General features: G+C 37.9%; 1 protein-coding gene across 1 annotated transcript in view; it reads right to left on the bottom strand.

The window, feature by feature from the left end:
* The window catches only part of MRC1 (mannose receptor C-type 1), a 109,918-nt gene that overhangs the window by 52,251 nt on the left and 31,436 nt on the right, over positions 1-26,231 (bottom strand). The window contains exons 8-13 of the mRNA XM_052650421.1: positions 25,080-25,193; positions 17,915-18,061; positions 13,291-13,476; positions 10,004-10,161; positions 7,304-7,414; positions 1,060-1,175 (exon numbers count right to left, since the gene is read on the bottom strand). Of these exons, the coding sequence (XP_052506381.1) occupies positions 1,060-1,175; positions 7,304-7,414; positions 10,004-10,161; positions 13,291-13,476; positions 17,915-18,061; positions 25,080-25,193 (832 nt within the window). The remainder of the gene's footprint in view (positions 1-1,059; positions 1,176-7,303; positions 7,415-10,003; positions 10,162-13,290; positions 13,477-17,914; positions 18,062-25,079; positions 25,194-26,231) is intronic.

The raw sequence follows: 26,231 nt of genomic DNA, 5'->3' as shown, positions 1-26,231 counted from the left end.
ACTCGATTTTTCTTAAATGCCTAAACACTAAATTGAACCACAGAGTTAGTGAGTTCCTGAACACAAATATCACAGAAAACACACACACAAAAAGCAGACCTAAAATAGAAAATCTAGGGACACCCATGCTCCAGTAGACTCAAAGACCAATAAGATAGACCAGAACATGTTCCTAAGGTACTTAAAAATGTGTAGCTTACTTCCAGGTCATCAGATAAAACTTATCTATGTTCTGATTTTCAGAGGTGAGCAATGTATCAGACATTTAATTATACATGAAGAAAGAATGTTGAAATATAAGTTTTTTTATAAAGACTATATGAATTCTATGAAGTCTATGATGTCTTTCATTTTATCAAAGACTTTTAGTATCAGTTGCATCTTCTAGAGATTATTGGGCCTGCTTTGAAAGGCCAATAAATATAACTTACTGTATTAAAATTCAATAATTTTTACCAGTTTACTCCAAATCAAATGGACAATTAAAAAATTAAATTTCTTTTAAGTTTCTTGAAAAAAGTAGGAGAAAAATAAATACTGAAATCTCAAAGAAGGATGGAACACTAGAAGTTAAAGGTTACATAAAATTCTCTATGTCCACATCTTTTTCCGGACCTACTAGTCTAGTAAGCCTAGAAAATCTCTCTGCTCCCTCCCACCCCCACTGGACTGCCAAGGGAAGCTCCTGTCTGCCTTTTTTTATGTTGGAGGTGGTAGTAAAAATAGAATGTTTGATTTCTTGAGATGATAAATTTTCCTTACTTTCTCTGCTTTAAAAACTTTGAGATCTACTGCATTAAAAAAGTTAGATATATAAACAACATTTACTGGAGTATTAGCAAACTGTTCTTGTTTTATGGTACTAAAAGTAGCAAAATATTTTTTAGTGTTTGCAATGAAGAATCCAAATAAAAATATGATTTTTACTGCTTCTATATTTACAAACCATACTTCAAGATTCAGTGTAATTTACTCAGAAATTAAGAGCATACTAATATACTCTTCTGAAAATGTTTCATTATTTGCTATATATATTTTTAAAATAGAATAGTTGCATACCTGTCTTCAACAGTTGTTAGGTAAGCCTTCTCACTTACACAGGTCTGGTTTGCTTCTGTAAATGTTGAAAGTGTGTGTCCAATCAAATAGCAGTAGAATCCATGCCTTTTCCACCCCTATTAATATTATCAAGCAGAATATCATGCATATTTATTACATAATATTATTTAAATAATTTTTATATCTTGAAACACAAATTGATAAACAATAGAAGCATGTAAATAACACAAATATCAGTAACTTGATATGCAATGAAAACAATTTATGTGAATAAAGAAACAGGAGTGCATTGTTCCTCATATGACAAATTATGATACAAAATGGGAGTGAGGGGAGTCATTCTTTCCATTCTGATGCAATTTTCAACAAAAACGATTTGTGAAATGTTTACCAGAGAAACTGAATGAAATGGCTAAGTTATCAGTTTTAGAATAGGAAGCCATAGGAACTAATTTGCAGAATAACAAGCCTAGTCACCTACTGAAGACAGCAGTAGATGGTGAGTACAAAGCTGTGCCATCTGGTCAAAGGTTAGTTCTTATCAAACTCCTGGCATCATAATTTGACATGGTTCCTCTCTCACAATTCAAACACACAGAAATGCTAGATAAAAACATGGCAATAAACAGAAAATCCACACTAGAATTTGAGAGAAAGAAGGACAAATCTTTAGGTTCAAAAATAAGTACTAGAAAACGAAAAAGTTGGAATAGAAAATGTACAAACTGAGACTGTAGTTGCCCAGTCATATTTTAGACCAAGATTAAGATCCTGAAGTTTATGGATTAGGGTTTTACTGTTCATACAGATTAGGATATTGGGCCATCGGCTCACCTGAGGCAGGGAGATAGAACTGATTGTTGTTGTTTAGTTACTAAGTTATATCTGATTCTTCTATGATCCTGTGGACTGTAGCCTGGCCAGGCTCCTCTGTCCATGGGATTTCCCAGGCAAGAATACTGGAATGGGTTGCCATTTCCTTCTCTGGGGGATCCTCCCAACCTAGGGATTTAACCCATATCTCCTGCATTGGCAGGCGGGTTCTCTACCACTGAGCCATCAGGGAAGCCCACAGAGCTGAAGTCCTTGTGTAAAGATGATACCCACTCATGGTAGCCCCTCTGTGAAAGGAGAGCAAGAAAACACCTCCCTTAAAAACAGGAAATTAAGAGATCCTTGTCACTTGCTTGGGGATTTGAAAGCAGGAAGAAAAAAATTCTGCTGAAAACAAATACCTAGTCTGTGCCACAGCTGGGTGCCAGTCCTAACTTTACACTATCCATACTGTATGAGACTCCATAGTCAAAACATGAAAAATAAAATACACAAAAGGAGAATCTTGCAGGTGCTTTGAGAATTAAAATGCAAAATCACATAACAGAAATATTTCCATAACCCAGGTCATGTAAGACTATAACATTTGAGGGTAGGGGGAGATGGGATGGTGAACTAATTCACAACTAAAAATTATAAACCGTGTAAGAAAAATGTCTCCTTTAAGGGAGAGTCAACAGTTTAACATAATAAAACCAAGTGGAAAAGAAGCATGTTATGGTGATTTAAGTGACAAAGGAAGAAACATAACCAATGAGGAAAGATCAAAATACTAGGATTTGATTACACAAAGAAAAACAGGATTTGATTACACAAAAAAACAATTTCTAGAAAAGAAAAATAAGAAGTTAAAAACTCAATGGCCAGATAAAGCACAGAAAATGTGGTTTCAGAAAGATTAGTAAGCTGACTGAACATGGAAGAGAGATGAGACTATGAAAGGATGTTTAAAATCATATTGATAGAAAATATAGAAGATACAGAGGGCTTCCCCAGTGGCCCAGCATTAAAGAATATGCCTGCAGTGCCAGAGACGCAGGAGACATGACTGACGCAACTGAGCATGCACATATGGTGAATGAGGTTGAAAGGCATCCTGAGAGAAGTTTGAGAAGCACTGAATAGAATGAATGACTGGTAATTTTCAAGAATGGAAAGATACAAATCCTCAAAATGAAGAGATACTCCACACCAAATGGAACTAATAAAGCAAATCCAAATCTCACTACATTATACTTACAGAGACAATGAAAAAAATCTTAAAATCAATCAGAGAAAAAATACAGATTATCCACTTTTTTAAAATAAAAAAAGAAAAAGAATTAGTTTAACAGGAATTCCAGTGGCAAAAATAAAGGTCAGGAGAAAATGAAATAATATGTATAGTTGCTGTCAGAAAACAGCTGTCAATCTAGAATTCTAAAATGACTTACCTAAATTACTATGCAGAGGGAAGATGAATTCAAGACATTTTCAAACACAGACAGAGAGTTTTAGACTCCCAAATCCCAATGAAAAGAACTTCTGAAAGATTAACTTTGGCAAGAAAGTAAAGTCAAGAGGAGTAAGTGAGCTAAAAGTCTACACTGAGCAAAGAAGTCAATAATGTCAGCAAATCCAGATCTAACTGCCTGGACAAATAGCAAAGATAACTAATTAGAAATGGGAAGCTAAAGAATGGAATAGTAACAAGATCTGTAGTTTAGTTAACAATATTGTATCCATGCCAACCACCTGTTGTCATAATGTACTCTGGTTAGATAAGACACTATCATTGGCAGAAGTCAAGTGGATGACAGAGGGGACTTCTCAGTATTCCTTTTTTTTTTTATAACTTCTCATGAGTCTAACATTATTTCAAATTTTAAAAAACTCTGAATTATTAGTGGAATAATAACATTCATTTTGTTCAGGAGGCAGAGAAAGAGACTGGTTAACTTCAAGACAAGAATGCATGTTAAAGGTATAAGATAAACCATTTTGAAAAAAAAAAAAAAAAGGAGTAAAAATGTATAATTTCCAAAAGGGGGCTTCCCTGGAGGCTCAGATTGTAAAGAATCTGCCTGCAGTGTGTGAGACCTGGATTTGATCCCTGGGTTGGGACAAGCCCCTGGAGAAGAGAATGGCTACCCACTCCAGTACTCTTCCCTGGAGAATTTCATGGACAGAGGAGCCTGGCAAGCCATAGTCCATGGAGTCTCAAAGAGTCTGACACAACTGGGCAACTTTCACTCTTTTCAGAGGAGGAAAAGGGGGAAAATATATTCAATAGAACCAATGTGAACCAATGTTATGCACAAAAAGAGAAAAAAGAAAGAAAGCAGAATGGTAAACAAAATAAAGCACATAATAATATGGTAGGAACAAATCCAAATAGATTGGTATGCAAAACAAATCTAAGCTCATGTTTTCACCAGTTAAAAGCCAGAGTTTCTCAAATTAGATTAAAATGAAAATGCAGATATTCATTTACAAGAGCCATTCTTAAACTACAGCTACATAGAATGATTAAAAGCAATCAGTTGGAAAACAGGATTCTGGGGAAACACCAAACAAAAGATAGCTTCTGTGGCAAAATTAATATTATTTAAAATTGACTTTATGGTAAAAAACATTATTATGAATGAAGAAAATAACTACATAATTAAAGAACTGATTCTCCAGAAAGATATAAATACATATCAAAGTATATAAGACAAAACTTGATAGAATCACAATAAGAATATTATGTCAAATAGACAAAATATTAGTAATACAGAATATCTGGATAATATATTTGCTAAGTTTTATCAGTGCTCATTCAGTCATGTCTGACTCTTTGAGATCCCATGGTCTGTAGCCTGCCAGTCTCCCCTGTCCATGGAATTTTCCAGGCAAGAATACTGGAGTGGGTTACTATTTTCTACTCCAGGGGATCATCCCAAGTTGTGTCTAGTTACCACATATAGACCCCTGAACCCCTAGATCAAAGATCATTGTGTTCAAGCATAGACAGAATATTTAGAAAAACTGATTATGAACTAGATAATGAAGAAAATATCAACAACAACAACAAAAACTTTATATGAGCACAATGCAGTGGAATGAAAATCAATAGTACCTCCCAATTATTTAGAAACTAAAACACAAAACTCCCGTTACTGCCACCAAAACTTCCACCACCATGAAAACACACACACACACCCCAGTTCACAGATCAAAGAATCTTAATGGAAACAAAACATATTTAGAATTGAATCATAAAGAAGTCCCACATAATACGTGGTATCTGGTCCATGGTTTCAATTCCACATTTTACTTCTCATAAGCATTTTAAAAAACCATTCACTTTAATGTCACATCCATTCATTCCACTATCTAAAGCTCATGGTGGTATGTCTTATAATTTTGGATTTCAAACTCATCTGTGGGATTCTCAATCAGCCTGGAGACGGGGTCTTCTGAAGAGGATTTACACGTGCATCTATCAGACATCCAGGAATATTAGCAACTCAGGACCACCTCATGTTAATTTCTTAAATCAAGGTTTCCCACAGAGATAGCAAGGAATTGCAAACTGAATCCCAGATCTTGATCATAGAAGGTCTGTAGTTTTGAACTCTCAGAAATACTCCCAAAACACCAAGTACTCAGGCTCAGACATAAAAAAAAAAAATAAATAAACCTCTCTGTTATCTTCTTTTGCCAGCAAGCGGATTTTTTTTCTAGTCTTCCCAATGATTTGAGGAAACCACTGCCTAAAGCATGTGTTTTTAAAAACTTGCCAAATTAATATCTCTAAGTCTTTGATTCCTCTCCTGTCTAATTAGAAATGTAATATTTATCTTTTAGGGCTTCCCTGGTGGCTCAGTGGTAAGGAATCCGTCTGCCAATCTGGGAGAGTTGGGTTCAATCCATGAATCAGGAAGATCCCTTGGAGAAGGAAATGGCAACCCACTCCAGTATTCTTGCCTGGGAAATCCCATGGACAGAAGAACTTGGTGGGCTACAGTCCATGAGATCACAAAAGAATCAGAGATGGCTTGGCAACTAAACAACAAAATTTATGTTTTAAGACTATCAAAAGCAAAATAACCACACTCAACAAACAACTGGCTGATACTTTCTTCCTTTTCTTATTACCAACCTAATGATTAAATTGCATTTTATCAGCAATTGTAGATGGTTAATAGAAAATATATATATATATATAAAATTTTGATTGCATAGAAGTAATAAAATTTACTTTCCTGGTGGCTCAGACAGTAAAGATCTGCCCACAGTGTGGGAGACCCAGGTTCGATCCCTGAGTCAGGAAGATCCCCTGGAGAAGGGAATGGCAACCCACTCCAGTATTCTTGCCTGGAGAATTCCATGGACAGAGGAATCTGGCAGGCTACAGTCAATGGCATCACAAACAGTCAGACATGACTGGGCTACTTTCACTTCACTTCACTTCAATAAAATTTAAGGATTGGTTTATTAATTACAGAATGTTACAATAATAGACAATCTCCTGTATAAGCACATGATTAAGTAAATATCTAAGTGTACTGGTAGTGAAACCAGCAGTGAAAGTCTAAGAACTTGGCAGGAGACTTAGGTTCTTAACTTCCTCTCTGTGACTTGAAAAAGCTATCACTTCTCTGGCTGAAATTTCCAGAATGCAAAATTTAAATGGGGGTTTTCAATAGTTACTAAGATACTTTTTCTATCTCTCACATTCTGTGATTTTCTGTGTCTGCCCTATTTTTCTTTATGGTTTAATGGTATAGTACTGAATTATGTTTAATGAATTCTGGTGTTTGTTATAAGATGATTTGATCATAATGTGATACTCTTGGACAGAAAATCAGTTGTTATTTTATTTTTATCCAAGAGAAGTGAGAAAGGAAAAAAGAGGAAGATGGGCAAGTCAGCAATCAAACAGGAAAATGATAATCATACACCCTGTGTTTTTGTAGCTTCTTTGCGTTTTCAGAAATGTTTCACAGAAATAGTCTACTTTAATCTCAAAGAAAGATAAGACTTGCTAGGAGGTATTACTAACCACGGTGCAGGTGAGATTAAAGCACAATAGGATTGCATGGCTTGACTTGGTTTAGTTGAATTACTACTAGCTACTACCAGCTGGAGTGTAGACCTCCTGCCTTCTAGATCCTCAGAGATATACAGAGATGAATCCCCACCAAAAACAAGGTCACCAGAAATATTAAAAATGGAAAAAATAACTAAGGATCATTTGCTGTCTACAACTTAAGGTTATCCACTAGAGATGTCCTTGACAATCCACTGGGTCAAAGATTAGCAATACCTTGAAGCTGAAGCATTTGGCTACTATGACAATTAAGTACTTTCATAGACAAAAATAAGCTAAGTCTATCACATCGACTTTGCTGATCTGAAACCATGGGGTGCATTCTATACTCACTTTCTGGCAGCCTGCTTCCACTTCCACTACTCCTGGAGTTTGGGCTTGTGATTTCATCTTACAGATGTAACCAAGAGGCCGTTCGCATGCCCGATCTGCCCAGTACCCATCCTGCAGGAAGCAAGGGGGAAAAAAATCTTAATGATTATCAGTTGTTTGATCTTGATGCTATTTTTTATAATTGTGCCTCTGAAAAGGGAAACAAAGATTCGAGGTTATTAAGAGAAAAAGGCATCTATGAAGAGGAAAAGTAAGTGGATATTTTACCAGGAAACCGCAAATTTGACTTTGGCTATAAAGATGTAGCCAAATCAAGATTGCTGGGAGAAATATCAATAACCTCAACTATGCAGATGACACCACTCTTATGGCAGAAAGTGAAGAAGAACTAAAGAGCCTCTTGATGAAAGTGAAAGAGAACAGTGAAAAAGTTGGCTTAAAACTCAACATTCAGAAAACTAAGATCATGGCATTTCGTCCTGTCACTTCATGGGAAATAGATGGGGAAACAATGGAAAGAGTGACAGACTTTACTTTTTTGGGCTCCAAAAGCATTGCAGATGGTGACTGAAGCCAGGAAATTAAAAGAAGTTGTTCCTTGGAAGAAAAGTTATGACCAACCTAGACAGCATATTTAAAAGGAGAGATATTACTTTGCCAACAAAGGTCCATCTAGTCAAAGCTATGGTTTTTCCAGTAGTCATGTATGGATGTGAGAGTTGGACTATAAAGAAAGCTGAGCGCCAAAGAATTGATGCTTGTGAACTGTGGTATTGGAGAAGACTCTCGAGAGTCCCTCGGACAGCAGGGAGATCCAACCAGTCCATCTTAAGGGGAATCAGTCCTGAATATTCATTGGAAGGACTGATGCTGAAGGTGAAACTCCAATACTTTGGCCGCCTGATGCCAAGAATTGACTCATTTGAAAAGACCCTAATGCTGGGAAAGATTGAAGGCAGGAGGAGAAGGGGACGACAGAGGATGAGATAGTTGGATGGCATCACTGACTCAGTGGACATGAATTAGAGTAAACTCCGGGAGTTGGTGATGGACAGGGAGGCCTGGTGTGTTGTAGTCCCTGGGGTCGCAAAGAGTAGGACACAACTGAGCAACTGAACTGAACTGACAAAGATGTAGGAAGAAACCGCAGCCACAGTTTGTTTTTATATCTTCATTGTCAGGTCATAATGGAGAGAGACCTAGAGAGAAATTAAAAATGCTCATAAGCCCTTAAGTGATGGCTCAACAGAAGGTTTGCACACAGCCTCCTCATCCATTCCTACCAGCAGCTGTTTTCAAGTTAACTGAATACATTTATTTATTTATTTATTTTTGGCCAAACCGTGTAGTATGCAGGATCTTATTTCCCTGACCAGGGATTGAACCCAAGCTCCCTTGCAGTGAAAACCTGGAGTCTTAACTGCTGGGCCACCGGGGAAGTCCCACTGAGTACACATAAAGCCTTGCAGAAAGAACACTCCTGTGCAACACACCCAACCTGAAAACAGTCTCCTTCCCTCCCTTCTTCCTATTTCTATTGATGAGGGTCCTCTATGAACTTAAGGTGGCATCTTTCATTCTGCTTCGAATTCTACCTTTTCCACCTTCCCTAGAGATTTCACCTTAAATGAGTGCTCGTCCCCTTCCCTCAACTGCTAAACACCTTGAAAAGTGGTTTTCTGTACTCTTTGACTTAATCCTCACATCTCACTCAGTCTCAGCCACTACAATCTGGTACTCAGCTCTTCCGCCGGCATAATATTTACAGACTGCAGATTTGGTCTGGCTGCTCCTAGGCTAATGCATGTTTTCTCATTGCCAGTACTTTTCCTACCCACCTCTACACCTCTCATTCCATGCTTTCAGCCATACTGTCTTTTGAGTTCTCAACAAGAACAAAGCTTTCTGGTTTCCTCTTCCCAGGACACTCTTCTGCCTATTCTTTCAATAATTAATACATATTCTTTCCTTAAGCTTTCAAGTTTTCACTGTGAAACCAACCACAATGACAAAAACTGTAACTAATACTTATTGAACAGCAAGTTTGGGCCAGGAACAGTGCATATTATATGCATTAACCCATTTAATCTTTATACCCGCCATGTGAGCTGGGTACAATTATACTCATTTTACAAACAAGGAAATGTTTTGCATTAAAACCCAGCCTCTTACTCACCATGTTCATTGTCTATTAACAAAAAATAAGTTGATGATATACTTCATAGCTAAACTGCCTGATTTCCAAAATGGAAGCATCGTTTCATAGTTGACACTTCTGTGTAACCTAAAATAACAAAAGTAGCTCTCCAAGCACAGACTCCAGGTTGTAGGACCCAGAGTAGATCTAACCAGGTCTACATCCACTTGGAGCAACCAGTTGAAAGTAGAATCAAAGTTCTGAAAATTGTTTAACCAAGCCATATAATCATATGGCATGGTTTAGAACCAAACACAAACAATATGAGCATTCGTATTGGCTAATTTCATCTTTGAAATGACAGTTTATCTGCTGCTTTTCTGGTCTTCTTGAAAATGACTTGGCCAAGAGACTCAAGAGACTGAATCTGAATTCGAGTTCAACTTTGATCTATGTCAACTCATTAGGATAGAAACAATGGAAACAATGATATACAATAAGTGGGGCAAAAGGAAAATTTTCCTGTGGCTTTTGCTCGATAACAGTAATTAAAAGTGTCTTACTTTGCCTTTCATCACTGCACAGTCTTCCTGCCTGTTGTTTTCATGACTTGGTTCTCCACGAAGCCATTTGGTAAAAGTTACAGGGGTGCCATCACTCCATTCAAAGTACATTTGAATCTTGATGTCGTTTAAGCCAATCCATAACTCATCACTTGGCTCTAAACAGGAAGAAAAGCACAGAAGCAATTTACACAAGGTTTTCTTTCCAGAGATCGAAAGGTTATCAGGAAAGGAAGGCCCCTTCTTTATCAATGACTCCCTTGATGTTACAACTATCATAATATCCCATCCACTTGCACGTTAAATGGATCTAGCTCTGTAGCCTGAGATGTCAATGACCTTTTGTGTTGTCAGTTTTAGTTTAAAATATGTAATGTATTCTTCATATTGTGAAGGTGACTGTACTCTTTTTTTGTGTGTGTGCTACTGCAGATTTAATCTCCTGAGAGTTGTTGAAATGAAACTGAAGTAGATCTATCATTACCCTCTATTTTGTGAAACTGTTTTTTTGTTATAAATAATTTACTATAATCAGTCAAACTCACGGTGCTGGAAATATGTAGTTTATTTATACATAAATCTATTTGACTACTATTAAATCTTAGTATAATGAAGGTTTTAAAATAAAAACTTTAAAAACCACTTCTATTTTACTAACAAGGTTGTTATCAAGAAAATCTAGGTATTTCTGTTAAAGTTTAATCACTGTAATAGAAGTTAAAATGATCCATACAGTGAGAAGATATATCAACTGAATAAATGGACTCTCTTCGCATTTAGCACTTATTAGTCTATAAATAAATGAATCCAACATCATTGTCACCACAAAATACCAGAAAAACCCAAACAAACAAAAGTTAAAATAAAAAACTACCAGGTATAGATATAAAAGGTAATCATTCTGTTCTGAAATTCTATGAAAAGCATCATTGATTTTATCAGGAATTATAATTCTAAAAGTTCTAAATAGCATAAGCATAAATGGGATAAAATTGAAGGCCTGCAATCTCACAGCTAAAATCATACACATTTTCACATTTTTAAAAATTGGAGGCATACACAATTCAACATGTGCTTAAATTACCTCCCCGGAATTCCATCATGGAAGCTTGATATATGTTCTTTAAACAGTTAAATAAAATTACTTGTCAACAGATTATAAAGATGTTGTATTTATAGTAGAAAATGAGAAATATGCTACATCTGATAGGAATTTCCCTAAATGGTGTAGTCTCTTCCTCCTAAAAGCTGTCACTCAACTTTGCTTTTGGAGAAGTCCCTGGCTGGCCCATTGTCAGCCCCAGCAGATGTTTCCAGCACTATGAGCATGAATGGCTTTGCCAAGATGATCCCTTTTCCTTTCACTTAATTTGGCAGATCATGAACTGTGAGTAGCAAATAAAGGCTCCAAAATGACCTCATGTAACTCCTCAAGGTTTTTAGGTTCAAGATCAACGAAAACCTAAACTCTCAAGTCCCACAGTTATAACAGAGTGATAAGAGGGTCCAATAAACATTTTTCTCACTAAACTGTTCTCCCATCTAGCTTTTGTAGTTCATACGTACAAACTTGATCGTATAAAAATATATAAGATGTGAGCATAAAATTGTTAGACAAAGTTTTTGTAAATTTGTCAAGTAAACTGTCTTAGTTAATGGAGTCAAAATTTATATGTGTAGGTTCCAACTTATCCACTGTATTTCCATGATTAACATGGAAGATATTGTCTCAACTAGCTTAAAAAGGTTTTCCAGGTTTTTGAGTCAGAAAAAAATTTTTTTCAGAGGTTAAGGAAGGAATTTTTAATTAAAGTGTAGTTGGAAAGTTTGACGTTTTAGGAAAAGAAACACTAATTTTAACTTTATTACTTATTTTTTATTAATATTATTTGCTTGGTTTGAAAGAAATAAATCTTTATCAATAATAAAAAGGGAAGGTTTCTCCAGTGAAAATTTACTAATTCTCTAGTTGAGTTTAAAAGCAACCTTCCTCATCCAAATTCAAAATAACTACAGCAACAATATATAAGGTTCTCCTTTATAATAGACCGTACTATATAAAGTAGAGAAAATTTGCACATTAGCCCTATAGCCTCTTAAACTGTTTTCCACTGACTCACTTGAAAAGTTTATCACCTACTATAAGCATCATGCCATCTATGTCATGATATTATCCAGATATCTTGGTTTTGATTACATTATTATTGTGTAGTCTAGGTGTTCCAGAGTAATCAAGAAATTTACGAGCTAGTCGAACGTCATCATCACCCTGCTAAACTCAGTGAGGTGAGCAGAGGAGGGATTCCATTCAGCCAAGCACTAACAGCAGCAGTGCTGGGGATCTTTTGTTCTTGTCAGAGACTGATTTATCTCATCTGTTTGTTCATTGTTTTTTTCTTCTCCCCTACCCCCACTCCTATCAATTTTCATACAGTAAGTATCAGGAAGCATTCCCAGCATCACCATCATCCATTTCCTCTTGTTTTTCTCTCTGGAAATGAACAGGTCCAGCTATTCAGCAGTCTCATCAGTGGAAGAAGAAAATGATCATCATTTAATCAGCAAGTACCACGGGGTGTCCATCATTATTCTATCCTTCTTCACCCTCCTCCTCTTCAGGATAAGCATTCCCAACTCCTTTATCCACTTTTCAACTATTTCTGATAGAGCCAATTTTTTAAAAACTGTATAATATGTTAGTTTTCCATATTTTCTACATTTTCTCTGTATCTCTTAGATTATAGTCTTAAAGTGGATATATGAACTACTTCAAAAGATTTAGGCCACTATCTAACCACTCCAATCAAACATCTTCTTGATTTTTCTGCTCATCATTCTAGCAGCACCAGCTAGATTAACAGAGAAAATAAACTCCAAAGGATGAGATGGTTCATTTAGAGACCTTTCCTGTGAGAGAAAATATCAGCCTTAAAATAGAAAATACCTCCACACACACAAATTCCAATAAGTGAAATATTGTTCACAAATTTAAAGAAGACTGCTCTGAATCCAGGTTTTATATAGAAAAACAATATTTTAAAAGCTATGCATAAGCTGATTCTTTGTTAAAGGAAAAAAATCAAATGTTCTCTCAGTGATAGAAATTCTTTAAGTTACTATGCAATTTTTATATTTTAGGCATAATTAATATTTGTCACTAAGTTTATTGAATTGTTAATTTGAATTTATCTAGATTATAAAATTTAACATTTATGATTAAATTTTCCAGAGATGGATTATAAGTCGGGAAGACAAGAGTCAAGCATATTACAGATGGAAGTTCTTACCATAGCCCAGCTGAGAGATAATAAAGTCAAATTCCTCAATGCTGTGGATACTTGCTAGGTCACCACCCTCCTTCCTACATGCTCTTAAGGCATCTCTTTGGATTTTCTTCTCCTCTCTGTAAATCCTGTAACAGTGACCTGCATATGGCCACCACTGACTTGGGCAGTTGGTAGGCACATCACTTTCTAGAAAAAAAAGAGTTTGGAAAACACTTTAAAAGAGTTTTAATTGTAACAATATTTTCTATTAATATCATTTTCTATAGTAAACAGTTCATTATTATAGGCAAATACAGCCAATAGTTATTTTTCTGTTTTTTGGCATAGGTATTCACAAAATATAGACAAGAATGTGTTTGATATTAGACTAAAAATGATATGGAAGCCATCTTTCACTATAAAGTGAAGCCAAATGAGAAATCTCTTTTACTTTTCAATTATGTATACAAGGCCACATGAAGATACAATCGATTATCTCTTTTTGTATTTTATCATCAGCAGACCTGTCCTAACCATGTCCTATAAATATAGATTTCAAGGGGACTTCCCTGGTGGTTCAGTGGTTAAGAATCTGCCTTGCAATGCAGGGGACATGCGTTTGATCCCTGGTTGGGGATCTAAGATCCCACATGCCACGGGGCAACTAAGCCTGTGTGCCACAACTAGACAGTCTGTGCTCTGCAACAAAGATCTTGCATGCTGCAACTCTGAGACCCAATGCAGTCAAATAAATAAATCTTTCAAAAAAGATTTCAGTTTACTTCTATTCTATGGACATTAGGGAGCCATTCATTCCTCAGAGGAGGGCAAAACTCATAATGCAATCAGGAGAAAAATGTGTTGACACAGGGCACAGAATGGGTAGGATGTAGGGGGGTCACCAAGGAGCTTCTGAAACCATGGTAGTGTGAGCTGGCCACCTGTGCCTCTGAACCAACTCACTGCCACTGACTTTCTCCCAAAAGATGACACATTGCAGAAATCACAAGGATTTCAATTCCGAAGTCTTTCAGCCAAAATCTGAATTTGCCATGAGCAAATCACATCATGTGAACCAAACTATCCATATATATAAAAAATTGTAAATAATATTAATACTAATATTAAACTACCCATCCTTACTGTGTTCTTCTGCACTGGGAAACATTTGAGATAATATGACTATAAATTATAAACATGATAACAATGATGATTTAATCAAATCAGTAATAGTGACCAATATCCTATTTGTTGCTACTAACAGTTAGGGTTAAATTTCATAACCTTGATGATTGATACGTTACGAACATGTACTATAATAGTAATGAGTGGGGGAAGGGACAGCAATGACATCTGAAGGCAGGAGACTCACTTCATTTGTCCCCATATGTCCTAAAATGACATAGGGCCTGGCACAGAATAAATGCGATGAATATTTGTCAGGAAAATAATTGAAGTTATATTTAATACACAAAGCTTATAATTACCATTTTATGGATACTATTTTAGAGAGCAACTGAGCAATATATCCTGCTTAAAGAGGAATTATATTGTCAAATAAATGTCAATCTCTATGTTTAAGTTTGATATGAAATATTCTCAAATGTGCTGCCTTAGTAAAGTTTCAATATAAGGTATCTTTGTTATTCGTTTGATGCATTGGTCCAATATTCTCTCAAAGTCTGGGACTGTTTGCATCACCTTTGTATAAGCTCAAGATTTTGTGTACAATCATCATTCAAGTAAATAGCGGTCCTGATATTCAAACACTGTATTATTATAATAGAAAAATGCATATGTTCATTTTTAATTAGAATATAATTGATTTACAATGTTGTGTTTATCTCTGCTATACAACAGTGGGAATCAGCTATATGTATACATACATTCCCTGCCTCTTGGACCTCCCACTACCCTCATCCCATCCCCTAAGTCATCACAGAGCACCGAACTAAGCTCTGTGTGCTATGCAGTAGCTTCCCACTAGCTATTTCACACACGGTACATGTGTTGGTGCGACTGTCAATTGATCCCACTCTCTCGTTCCCTTTCACCCCATATCCACAAGTCTGTTCTTTACGTCTGCATTAAAAAATGCATATTTTTAGAAAATATTCCTTCTATACAGTTCCAGTAGTTACCAAGAAAAAAAAAAAAGTTTAGTATTTCTCTGGAGCCCTCTAGTGGGATATTTTAATTTTGCTGCCCAAGAAGCTGAAAATAATGCCAGTGTATTCTAAGGGCTTCAAAAACTAAACAGATAAACTTCTAAAATATTAAAAAATATGAGAACAACCAATGAAGAGGGGTTCCCTGGGGCAGCCACAAAAGATGGCTTGTTTCTCTAGAGCAATGCTATCTGATTGAGGCATAATAAAATCCACAAATGGAAGCCACCTATGGAATTCTAAATTTGCTAGTTGCCAAGTCAAGAGAAACAGGTAGCTTTCGTTTTAAATATATCTTATTTAACCCAATATATGCAAAACATTATCATATAATCAATTAAAAATAATGAGGTAGTTAGCTTTTTTTGCCATGCTATGTCTTGGAAATCCAGTGCATATTTTACACCTATAGCATAACTCTACTGGAACCAGCTGTATTTCATGTGTTCAGAGATCACATGTGGTTAGAGGCTACTGAACTGGACAGCACGGCTCCAGAGACCCAGGGATCATGGATGAACAGGGGGGCATTGCAAGCACAAATAGTACAGGAGGTGGAACTCTTGCCCAAGAGGTCATCAACTGCGTGTGCTTCATAATCCTAACTGCTTGTTTTTTCAAACTCAGGCTTATTTGAGTGTATAAATAAGACAGAATGCTAATCCAGGAAGTACAGAGAAATTTAAAAACTAATGGAAAGTGAAAGTTAACAAGTAAGGCATGTAACCTAGCAGGACTTTATGGGGTCTCCGACAGACCCCTTTCCCGCATCCTCAGCTGTAACTCCTCTCTGAAATACCTAGATAACAGTGTCTTCTGAGTGTTTAATAAGTTGTTTTACAGATGCTGAAACCACCACCAAATGAAAGAAATGAACTACTTGATTATCATGGGCATGTAGCCCTCAGACCTGTTGGTGCCCAAGGATTGATAAAATTAACCCCTGTGACCCTGCCCTGATACCTCACCATCAACCAATAAGAGAACTGTACCCGAGCTTATCACACACCCTGCAATCCACCTCCCTTACCTGGCCTTTAAAAATGTTTTGCTGACCTGCTGTATAGCACAGGGGGCTCAGCTCAGCGCTCTGTGATGATCTAGAGGGGTAGGATTGGAGGGGCAGGGGGTTGACAACGGAAAAGAGACTCAAGAGGGATGGGATATACGTATATATATAGCCAATTCACTTTGTTGTGCAGCAGAAACTAACACAACCTTGTAAAGCAATTATACTCCAATGTAAACAAATAAATAAAAATGCTTTGCTGAAACATATTGAGGATTTAAGTGTTTTGCACACTAGCTGCCCTGGACTCCTTGCTTGTCACCTGCAATAAGCACTGCACTTTCCTTCACAGCAACCTAATGTCAGTAGATTGGCTTTACCGTGCATGGGCTAGCAGACCCAAGTCTGGTTCGGTAACAGGCCTCGTAGAGATACAAGAATAATGACCTGAGTGCTTGACAATATAAACAAGTATTCACAAGGAGAACAAGTATTATTAGTATTTCTACCTAATAGGTAGGAAACTATAACTGGAGGGTTAAGGAACAAAGTCAAGTTATAGAATTCTGCCTACTATACCAGGGATGATAAAACCACCATTCTCCTCTTTCCCAAAGTGGCAATTCCAAATCTTCTGAAGGAGAATTATATGAGCTCTTCCAAGAGGGAGGATTATACTATTTATCATATGGAAGGAAGAGAGGAGATCAAATATAAAAATTACTGAAGTCTCTCTAAGGCATGCCCACAGTTATAAGGGTGGACCTGTAAAATATAATCGAACCCAATAATGGGACCTTCATCTATATCCGTTGGCAATCTCTACCACATTTGTATCCATTAAAGTTCCAAACACACCTACACTCTGCTTCAGCAATTCCACTTCTAGGAATAATGAGACACGTGAAACCACATAGGTATAAAATTATTCACTGTAGCATTGCTTATAATAATAAAAAATTGGAAGTAAACTAAAGCTCCATTAAGAGAGGACTAGTCAAAAAAAATATGGTCTCTTCCTGCAATGGCTAATGTACAACCATAAAAATGAACATAGAAATTATTTATGTACCAGAAGGAATAACACCCAAAATTGTTATTGTGACAAAAGTAGAGCAAAGTGTATTATAAGCTGACAAAAATAATTACAAACATATTTATTTATAGCCTATGAATATCTTTTTCCTCACTGAAAACACATGAATAATAATACCTACCAGCTAGGGCAGCTGTGAAGATAAAATTTTTATTAAAAATTACTTATTTATTAAAATTTTTTTATTAGTGGTTTTGCTCCTGCTGGAACACTTGAGAACACTCTGGAAACGTTAGCAACCAACAGAAAGACATTTGCAGGAATATCATTAAGTAAATGATCAACCAAACCTGTCACTGCCAACCGTTAGGACTAGGCTGTCATTTGATCTCTAAATTGTTCTATGTACTTCAGATCAAGTAGATCACTTACCTGAGGGGATAACAAAAGGATTTAAGGTGGTGTTGCCTTTTTTACAAATATAGCCTAGTTTCTGAACACACTGTAGATTCTCCCATTTAGCATTTTTTCCAGGATTAAGTGACACACAGCTTTTTCCTGGTTCTGCTGATGGACTTCCTTTGGAGAAAAACATAAAATTAAATTAGGATTACTCGAGTATGACAAGTAGATAGTCCCTCACAACCTCATGTGTTTATCCTTGGCATTTAGTGGATCCCCATTTTTTTTGCTACATATTCACAAAGAAATATTTACTGCCTACAGAGCAAAACTTATGTTGGATGCTATTTGTTTTTCCGTTGTTGGATCATCCCAGTACTTAAAATGTTGATTATACAAGTTTATTTCTTTGGTTTTTTCAAGACTTTTTTTGATGTGGATCATCTTTAAAGTTCTTATTGAATTTGTTACAATATTGCTTCTGTTTCATATTTTGTTTTTTGTTTTGTTTTGTTTTGTTTTGTTTTTTTTTGGCTGCAAGGCACATGGGATCCCAACTGTCTAAGCAGGGACTGAACCTGCACCCCATACACTGGAAGGCAAAATCCCAACCACTGGCCCAAGGAAGCTTCAGTAAGTTTACTTCTTTGAAATAACTTTTCCCCCCAACGAGATCAAATAATAAAGCTAAATCTTAAACCCTGAACAATTTTCACACTGGGCTATTTTATGTATGAAAGTTAAAGTGTGAAAGTGTCAGTCACTCAGTTGTGTCTGACTCTTTGCAGTCCCATGGACTGCAGCCTGCCAGAATCCCCTGTCCATGGAATTTTTCCAGGCAAGAATACTGGAGTGGGTTTCCATTTCTTATTCCAGGAGATCTTCCTAACCCAAGGATTGAACCCAGGTCTCCTGCACTGCAGGTGGATTCTTTACCATCTGAACCACCAGGGAAGCCCCTCATTTTATGTATGATAGGGGGTAAATAACAAGAGTTTCTTGTGTGAATCACAACAAATTGGAAAATTCTTAAAGAGATAGGAATACCAGACCACCTGACCTGCCTCTCGAGAAACCTGTATCCAGGTCAGAAAGCAACAGTTAGAACTGGACATGGAACAACAACTTCCCTATTCCTTCCAAACAGGGAAAGGAATAAGTCAAGGCTGTATATTATCACCTTGCTTATTTAACTTATATGCAGAGTACATCATGAGAAACCTGGGCTGGGTGAAGCAAGCACAAGCTGGAATCAAGACTGCTTGGAGAAATATCAATAACCTCAGATATGCAGAAGACACCATCCTTATGGCAGAAAGCAAAGAACTAAAGTGCCTCTTGATGAAAGTGAAAGAGGAGTGAAAAAGTTGGCTTAAAACTCAACATCCAGAAAACTAAGATCATGGCATCTGGTCCCATCACTTCCAGACTTTTTTTCAGGGGGCTCCAAAATCACTGCAGATGGTGACTGTAGCCAGGAAACTAAAAGATGCTTGTTCCTTGGAAGAAAAGTTATGACCAACCTAGACAGCATATTAAAAAGCAGAGATATTACTTTGCCAACAAAGGTCCGTCTAGTCAAAGCTATGGTTTTTCCAGTAGTCATGTATGGATGTGAGAGTTGGGCTATAAAGAAAGCTGAGAGCCAAAGAATTGATGCTTTTGAACTGCAGTGTCGGAGAAGATTCTTGAGAGTCCCTTGGACTGCAGGTAGATCCAACCTGTCCATCCTAAAGGGAATCAGTCCTGAATATTCATTGGAAGGACTGATGCTGAAGGTGAAACTCCAATACTTTGGCCACCTGATGAGAAGTACTGACTCATTTGAAAAGACCCTAATGCTGGGAAATATTGAAGGCAGGAGGAGAAGGGGACAACACAGGATGAGATGGTTGGATGGCATCACCGACTAAATGGACATAAGTTTGAGTAAATTCCAGGAGCTGGTGATGGACAGTGAGGCCTGGCATGCTGCAGTCCCTGGGGTCGCAAAGAGTTGGATATGACTGAGTGACTGAACTGACTGATGAACACAATATTTCAAACTAGTCATATTCTACACAGTCAATATTCTTCCAAAAACCTAAGTCAAGCTAACTGTGAGGACCAGCTTAGAAACTACCTGGACATGGGAAAATTTTCTACAGTTAGAAAGAAGTGGCAGGAAAGATGGCAATAGGAGGAGAAAGAGAGAAGAATGTCACCAAAAATGCAAGTCTGTGGGGAGGACAAACAATATTAAAATACATTGGAGTTTGGAACAGAGAATTGTTTACTGTAGGACCATGTAAGAGGATAGGTGTCTCATGCCCCCAAGAACCCCAAAGTTACTGAAGTCCCCGCTTAGTCCATCAGTCGTGTCCAACTCTTTGCGACCCCATGGACTGTAGCCCACCAGGCTCCTTTGTCTGTGGAATTCTCCAGGCAAGGGATCTCCGACCCAGGGATTGAACCCACATGTCTTGCATTGCAGGCAGTTTCTTTACTGTCTGAGCCATCAGGGAAGCAAATCTGTACCAAACGAATGTTATTCTCTGTCCTGATAAAAAAAAGGCACAACTCTGACTCTCCAAGGTCCCAGTCCTGGCTAAGAAGAGGCAGAGCTCAGTTGATGGCTCCCTCAGGGCCAGGTCCCCCGACTCTGCCCAGCTGTCATCTCTGAAGGGAGCCAGGTGTCCAGCCCAACTGGCCCTCAGGCTCCTCAGGCCACCCAAAGAGGGGAGACCAGGTCCCACAGACTGTGACCCAGGCAGACTGCCATCACCTCAAGGTCACAGAGGCAGGAATGGGGAGAGGTTCATCGCTGCCTCAAGGCCCAGGCCAAGGTTAGTGGCTGGCCTTGGTGGGGGCTCTGGAGCCCAGCAAGACACAGCCCCCAGCCCTCTGGCCAAGGCCAAGTAAGCTGAGGGTCTCAGAGAGAAGGCCAGGATCCACCTCAGACTACCACTCCTCTGTTGTCTGAATCTCCTCACTATCTGTCCTTTCTTGATGGTTGGTTGCTTGTGGGCAGGGCCCACTACAGCACCAACCAATGACTGAGCAGGACCACTAATGGCTGCTCTTTGACAGTTGGTTGCCAGTGGGAAGATTTCACTGAGGCACTGACCAATGGCTGAGCAGGACCTGTTGCCTGGTTACAGACTGGTAATGATGCGCAGCAATGGCTGCTGTGCTAAGGGCTGTGCTTCTCTGCATGCACTTACAGGAAGAGCTGCTAGAAGTAGCAATGTGTGTTCAGTTGCTTCAGTCATGTCCATCTCTTTGTGACCCCATGGACTGTAGCCCATCAGGCTTCTCTGTCCGTGGGATTCTCCAGGCAAGAACACTGTAGTGGGTTGCCACACCCTCCTTCAGGGGCTCTTACCCACCCAGGGACCAAGCCTGCATCTCCTGTAACTCTGCAATGCAGGTGGATTCTTTAGCTAAGCCAACTACTTTTAGGGAAGCCTAGAAGTAGTAACATGCCACCCTAAATGTTGACAAAGTATTCCCAAGAGCTCAGACTCTCTCCCAAGATTTTAAACTCAGCCTATTGAAGAATATTTTTAACAGCTAAGAAGGAAATGGCAACCCACTCCAGTGTTCTTGCCTGGAGAATCCCAGGGACGGTGGAGCCAGGTGGGCTGCCATCTATGGGGTCGCACAGAGTCGGACACGACTGAAGCAACTTAGCAGCAGCAGCAGCAACCTCTCATCCCATTGCTTACTTCAGTTCAGTTCAGTCACTCAGTCTTGTCCAACTCTGCGACCCCATGAATCGCAGCACGCCAGGCCTTCCTGTCCATCACCAACTCCCGGAGTTCACTCAAACTCACATCCATCGAGTTGGTGATGCCATCCAGCTATCTCATCCTCTGTCGTCCCCTCCTCCTCCTGCCCCCAATCCCTCCCAGCATCAGTCTTTTCCAATGAGTCAACTCTTCGCATGAGGTGGCCAAAGTACTGGAGTTTAAGCTTTAGCATCATTCCTTCCAAAGAAATCCCAGGACTAATCTCCTTTAGAATGGACTGGTTGGATCTCCTTGCAGTCCAACGGACTCATTGCTTACTAGGAAATGATTTAAAAACCAGGTCAAGTCAGCTTGGCTGATGCACTTGATACAAGGATCAATACCCACATTTCTCATGCTTTTCTATCACTTTAATATATGATTTTAAAACCAGGACTCGAAAAGCTCGCTGCAGCTCGCAAGAGAAGACAGGGTGATGAGCTACACTTTGTTTATGACTGCTTAGTGACTTCTGACATGTATACAAACTGGGTCTGGGCCACACTTTCCCTTCCTGCAAGATGGAATCACATTACCTGCTCCATAAAACCTTTGCCAAAAGTGTTTGGAAGTTGCTTGAATAGCACAGAAAGAAAAAACTGTTAGTGATGAGGATAAACCTTTTTAAATGTGTTGGTATTATGGCCAAACTTCCACTATAACTGAACTACCAGATAAGGTATCAGTACTAGCAAGAAACTTTCAAGAAACAATATTTTATAGCTAGTAGTAATTAACTAATATATAAACTATTGAATCATAGTATATAGCTATTTACCAATAGAACACCAATACCAACTTTAATATATCAATTATTTGTCTTAAATGGTTGCTATAGTTACATATCTGCATTCACACTTCCATGTCATTTGTATAAAATCTTGTTACTTAAAATGTAGGTGCATTTTAATAGATGTATTACTTCAGAAGTACTAAACTGAATGCTGATTAAACAATTTATACAAATAACCACTTCTAATATCCCACAAGGTTTCTAATTTTTGTTTTAGGAAACTCTCATTTCAGAAGGTGATTTGATCTCAAACCTACTTCTCAGGAATTTGGTTTAGTAAGAAAGGACATCTCTTTTCTCATTAACATTCCAATTTTATTCCTCACTGTCACCAAAGTTAACCCCTCAATTTTCTCACTGAACTCTTAGAATGCAAATAGTTAAATCTAACAATAATTGTCACTTCAAACTGAGTGATAAAATGATCTAACAATCTATAACAATTAAGCAGCAAAGAATAAACTCTAATCCTCCAATAAATAATTATTATTTTCCAATCATCTGACTGAGTCAACTGGAAGTCTACAATTTAATTTGACTGAGTCAGGAGGCAGACAAATCAAATTCTCACTCATAAAAAAAGCACATCTTATATTCCCCTGCAGCAACGTTTACTTCCCATATCCAGAGGTGAGCAGAGCTAATGCTAATGACAGACTTGTGACCGTCGGGCACTGAAGCAATACATTGAAAGTCAAATTTCAGAGTAAAATCTAATCAGTTTAAATCAACATATCTCCTCTAAAAAATCCCCTCTCACGTATTAGCATATTCCAAATATTACCTACTTATTTCAAAGCTCTTCTTTTTCTTTTCAATATCGTAAGACTGTAACATGGAAAGTGGAGAGTTTAATCCTCTAAGCCAAATGCAAAAATCATTCAATGGCTTTAAAAAGAACTCTGATCATATGAAAAAACAACACACCAGTATTTTCCATCACAGAAATGATAAATAGACATGACCCATCCTTTCCCACACCTACCGCAGACGTCACTAACCCTTATCTGCACACTTTCCTAATAAATCAAGATTAGTACAGGATGGAGTGTGGGTTGGGAGTTTAGAATCATACTCAGCAGAGAATGCCTCAGAGGTCCCCAGCCTCGGGGATCTAATGCCTGATGATCTGAGGTGGGGCTGATATAACAACAACAGAAGTAAAGTTCACAATAAATGTAACGTTCTTGAATGACCCCCAAACCATCACTCCTCCTTCTTGGTCCATGGGAGAACTGTCTTCCACAAAACAAGTCCCTGGTGTCAAAAAGGCTGAGGACCACTGCCTCAGGAAGTGACTATCAAAGGTTGGTATTGGTGGATAAGATGGAAGACTTTTTGTCATCACTGGTCCTTTGTTTTCTCAGAATAATTGCTGTATATGTAATTGCATCTTTATCATTTGTCCCTTTTTTATATTCTGTTACCACTCTGTCAAAGCTATGGTTTTTCCAGTAGTCATGTATGGATGTGAGAGTTGAACTGTAAGAAAAGATGAGCGCCAAAGAATTGATGCTTTTGAATTGTGGTGTTGGAGAAGACTCTTGAGAGTCTTCTTGGACAGCAAGGGGAACAAACTAGTCTATGCTAAAGGAAATCAGTCCTGAATATTCATTGGAAGGACTGATGCTGCAGCTGAAACTCCAATACTTTGGCCTCCTGATGGGAAGAACTGACTCATTTGAAAAGACCCGGATGCTGGGAAAGACTGAAGGTGGGAGGAAAAGGGGATGACAGAGGATGAGAAGGTTGGATGGCATCACCAACTCAATGGACATGAGTTTGAGTAAACTTCAGGAGTTGGTGATGGACAGGGAAGCCTGGCGTGCTGCAGTCCATGGAGTCACAAAGAGTCGGACTTGACTGAGCAACTGAACTGAACCTCTATGTTATGAAGAAATTAGTTCGGAGCCTTCTCTGTCCTTCAAAAAACTGGAAAGCTATTGCAGGCTTGATTGTCCCCTGTGTTTTTTGACAACTAAACTACAAATTGTTAATAAAATTGTTCATGAATGATAATGCTAGTATGGAACGTTACAACCTGTGGCTGGAATTATTTTTAATCCAACTCTATTTGATTAAAAACAGGAGAAAATGGTGTTAGTCTAGACTTTCAGATCATGATAACGATGACAGAAATATGGCAAATATCTCATGGCTCAAGATAATGAAAAATTCTCCAGCCCCAAATAATTTAAATTTCTTAAATTCATAGTGTGTGTGTGTAGATGTCAATAAATATGCATAAATTCTTCGAATATAATATGTAGCATTATATATTATATAATATCTCATAAATATAAAATCAAATATTTGAATATAATACCTAGAGAATCAAGGATACTCTGAGAATATATACTTTGAGTCCTGTATTGATTTGTGCAATAATCCTTCCAGGCAAGTCCTTTCCCCAGAAAGCTGGAATATCCTTATAATTTTAGTGTATTCAAATCTAGCTGGCAGGTTTCAAAGCAAGGTGAGAAATGGACTGCATTTGATGAAGTCTCCCAATTATGCCCTTCATGATCTACATGTGAGCTGATGGAGATCTCCAAGGTACCAAGATAAATTAAATGTACATGAATTCAACCAGCTTAATCCCACTGAGTTAATCAGATGAGCTTAATCCTACCTGGTAACCAGTTCAAATATCGGAACGGACTGCCCCCACTCCACTGCCATCCACTGTTGAAATTTAGACTGTTAAGTCCAATCCAGAGTCCTGAAGTCAGAGAATTGGTTAAACCTATATGACAGAAGCAAAACAAAGACAAAACTGTCACTCAGAAAAGATGGTGAAATAAAATTCAGAATTAAGTCCTTGAATCAAAATGTATTAGAAAGAAGTCATGAAAATCATGCCTTGCAAATCTCCTCTGAGTATCTTAACAACCTAAAAGCAAGTACAACTGTTACCTCCACTGGCAGGAAGAGAAACTAAGGTAAGAACATAGATAAACAAGGAATATTCTTGTTGGGAGTCTAACTCAGATATGGCCAGGCCTCAGCCCCCATCATGTTGATGACTATTACAGGATCATGTGAACATGCTTCTAATTTGGAGAAGACTCTCTTAGACTCTCACCAAACTAAAACACGTTTAGTACATTTTAGAGAAAAAATAAGATTGATTTTGTATAAAAGTCACCGTTTCCTATCATGAGAAGTTGAATACACATTTCAATCCATCACTCTAATTACCCTGCCCTCATATTTTAGAACTTACTCTCAGAATCTTTTATTGATATTTTTTATTTATTTATTTATTTTAATTTTAATTTACAATACTGTATTGGTTTTGCCATACATTGACTGAATCCGCCACGGGTGTACATGAGTTCCCAATCCTGAACCCCCCTCACACCTCTCTCCCCATATCACCTCTCTGGGGCAAATCAATTTTTTCCTCATGAAGAAGATGATTAAAATCTAAACACTAAGTGCTTGTTCTCCTACAAACAATGTTTTATTTAGGTAGTTGCCCGTACGTGCTTACTTGCTTCAGTCCTGTCCGACTCTTGTGACCGCATGGACTGTAGCCGGCCAGGCTCCTTTGTCCATGGGATTCTCTAGGCAAGAATACTGGAGTGAATTGCCATGCCCTCCTCCAGGGGATCTTCCCAATCCAGGGACCAAACCCAGGTCTCCTGGGTCTCCTGCACTGCAGGCAGATTCTTTACCGCTGATCCACTGGGGAAGCCCATTTAGGCAGTTAATAAATCCTAATTACAACGTTTCAAAGTCTGTGCTCAGCTTGAGATGGGATAAAAAGCAAAACAGAAGC

This window comes from Budorcas taxicolor, chromosome 13, assembly GCF_023091745.1.
Source record: "Budorcas taxicolor isolate Tak-1 chromosome 13, Takin1.1, whole genome shotgun sequence".
NCBI classification, from domain to species: domain Eukaryota; kingdom Metazoa; phylum Chordata; class Mammalia; order Artiodactyla; family Bovidae; genus Budorcas; species Budorcas taxicolor.
Note: the sequence above shows the minus strand (reverse complement) of the source record. Positions and strands in the feature narration are given on the sequence as shown.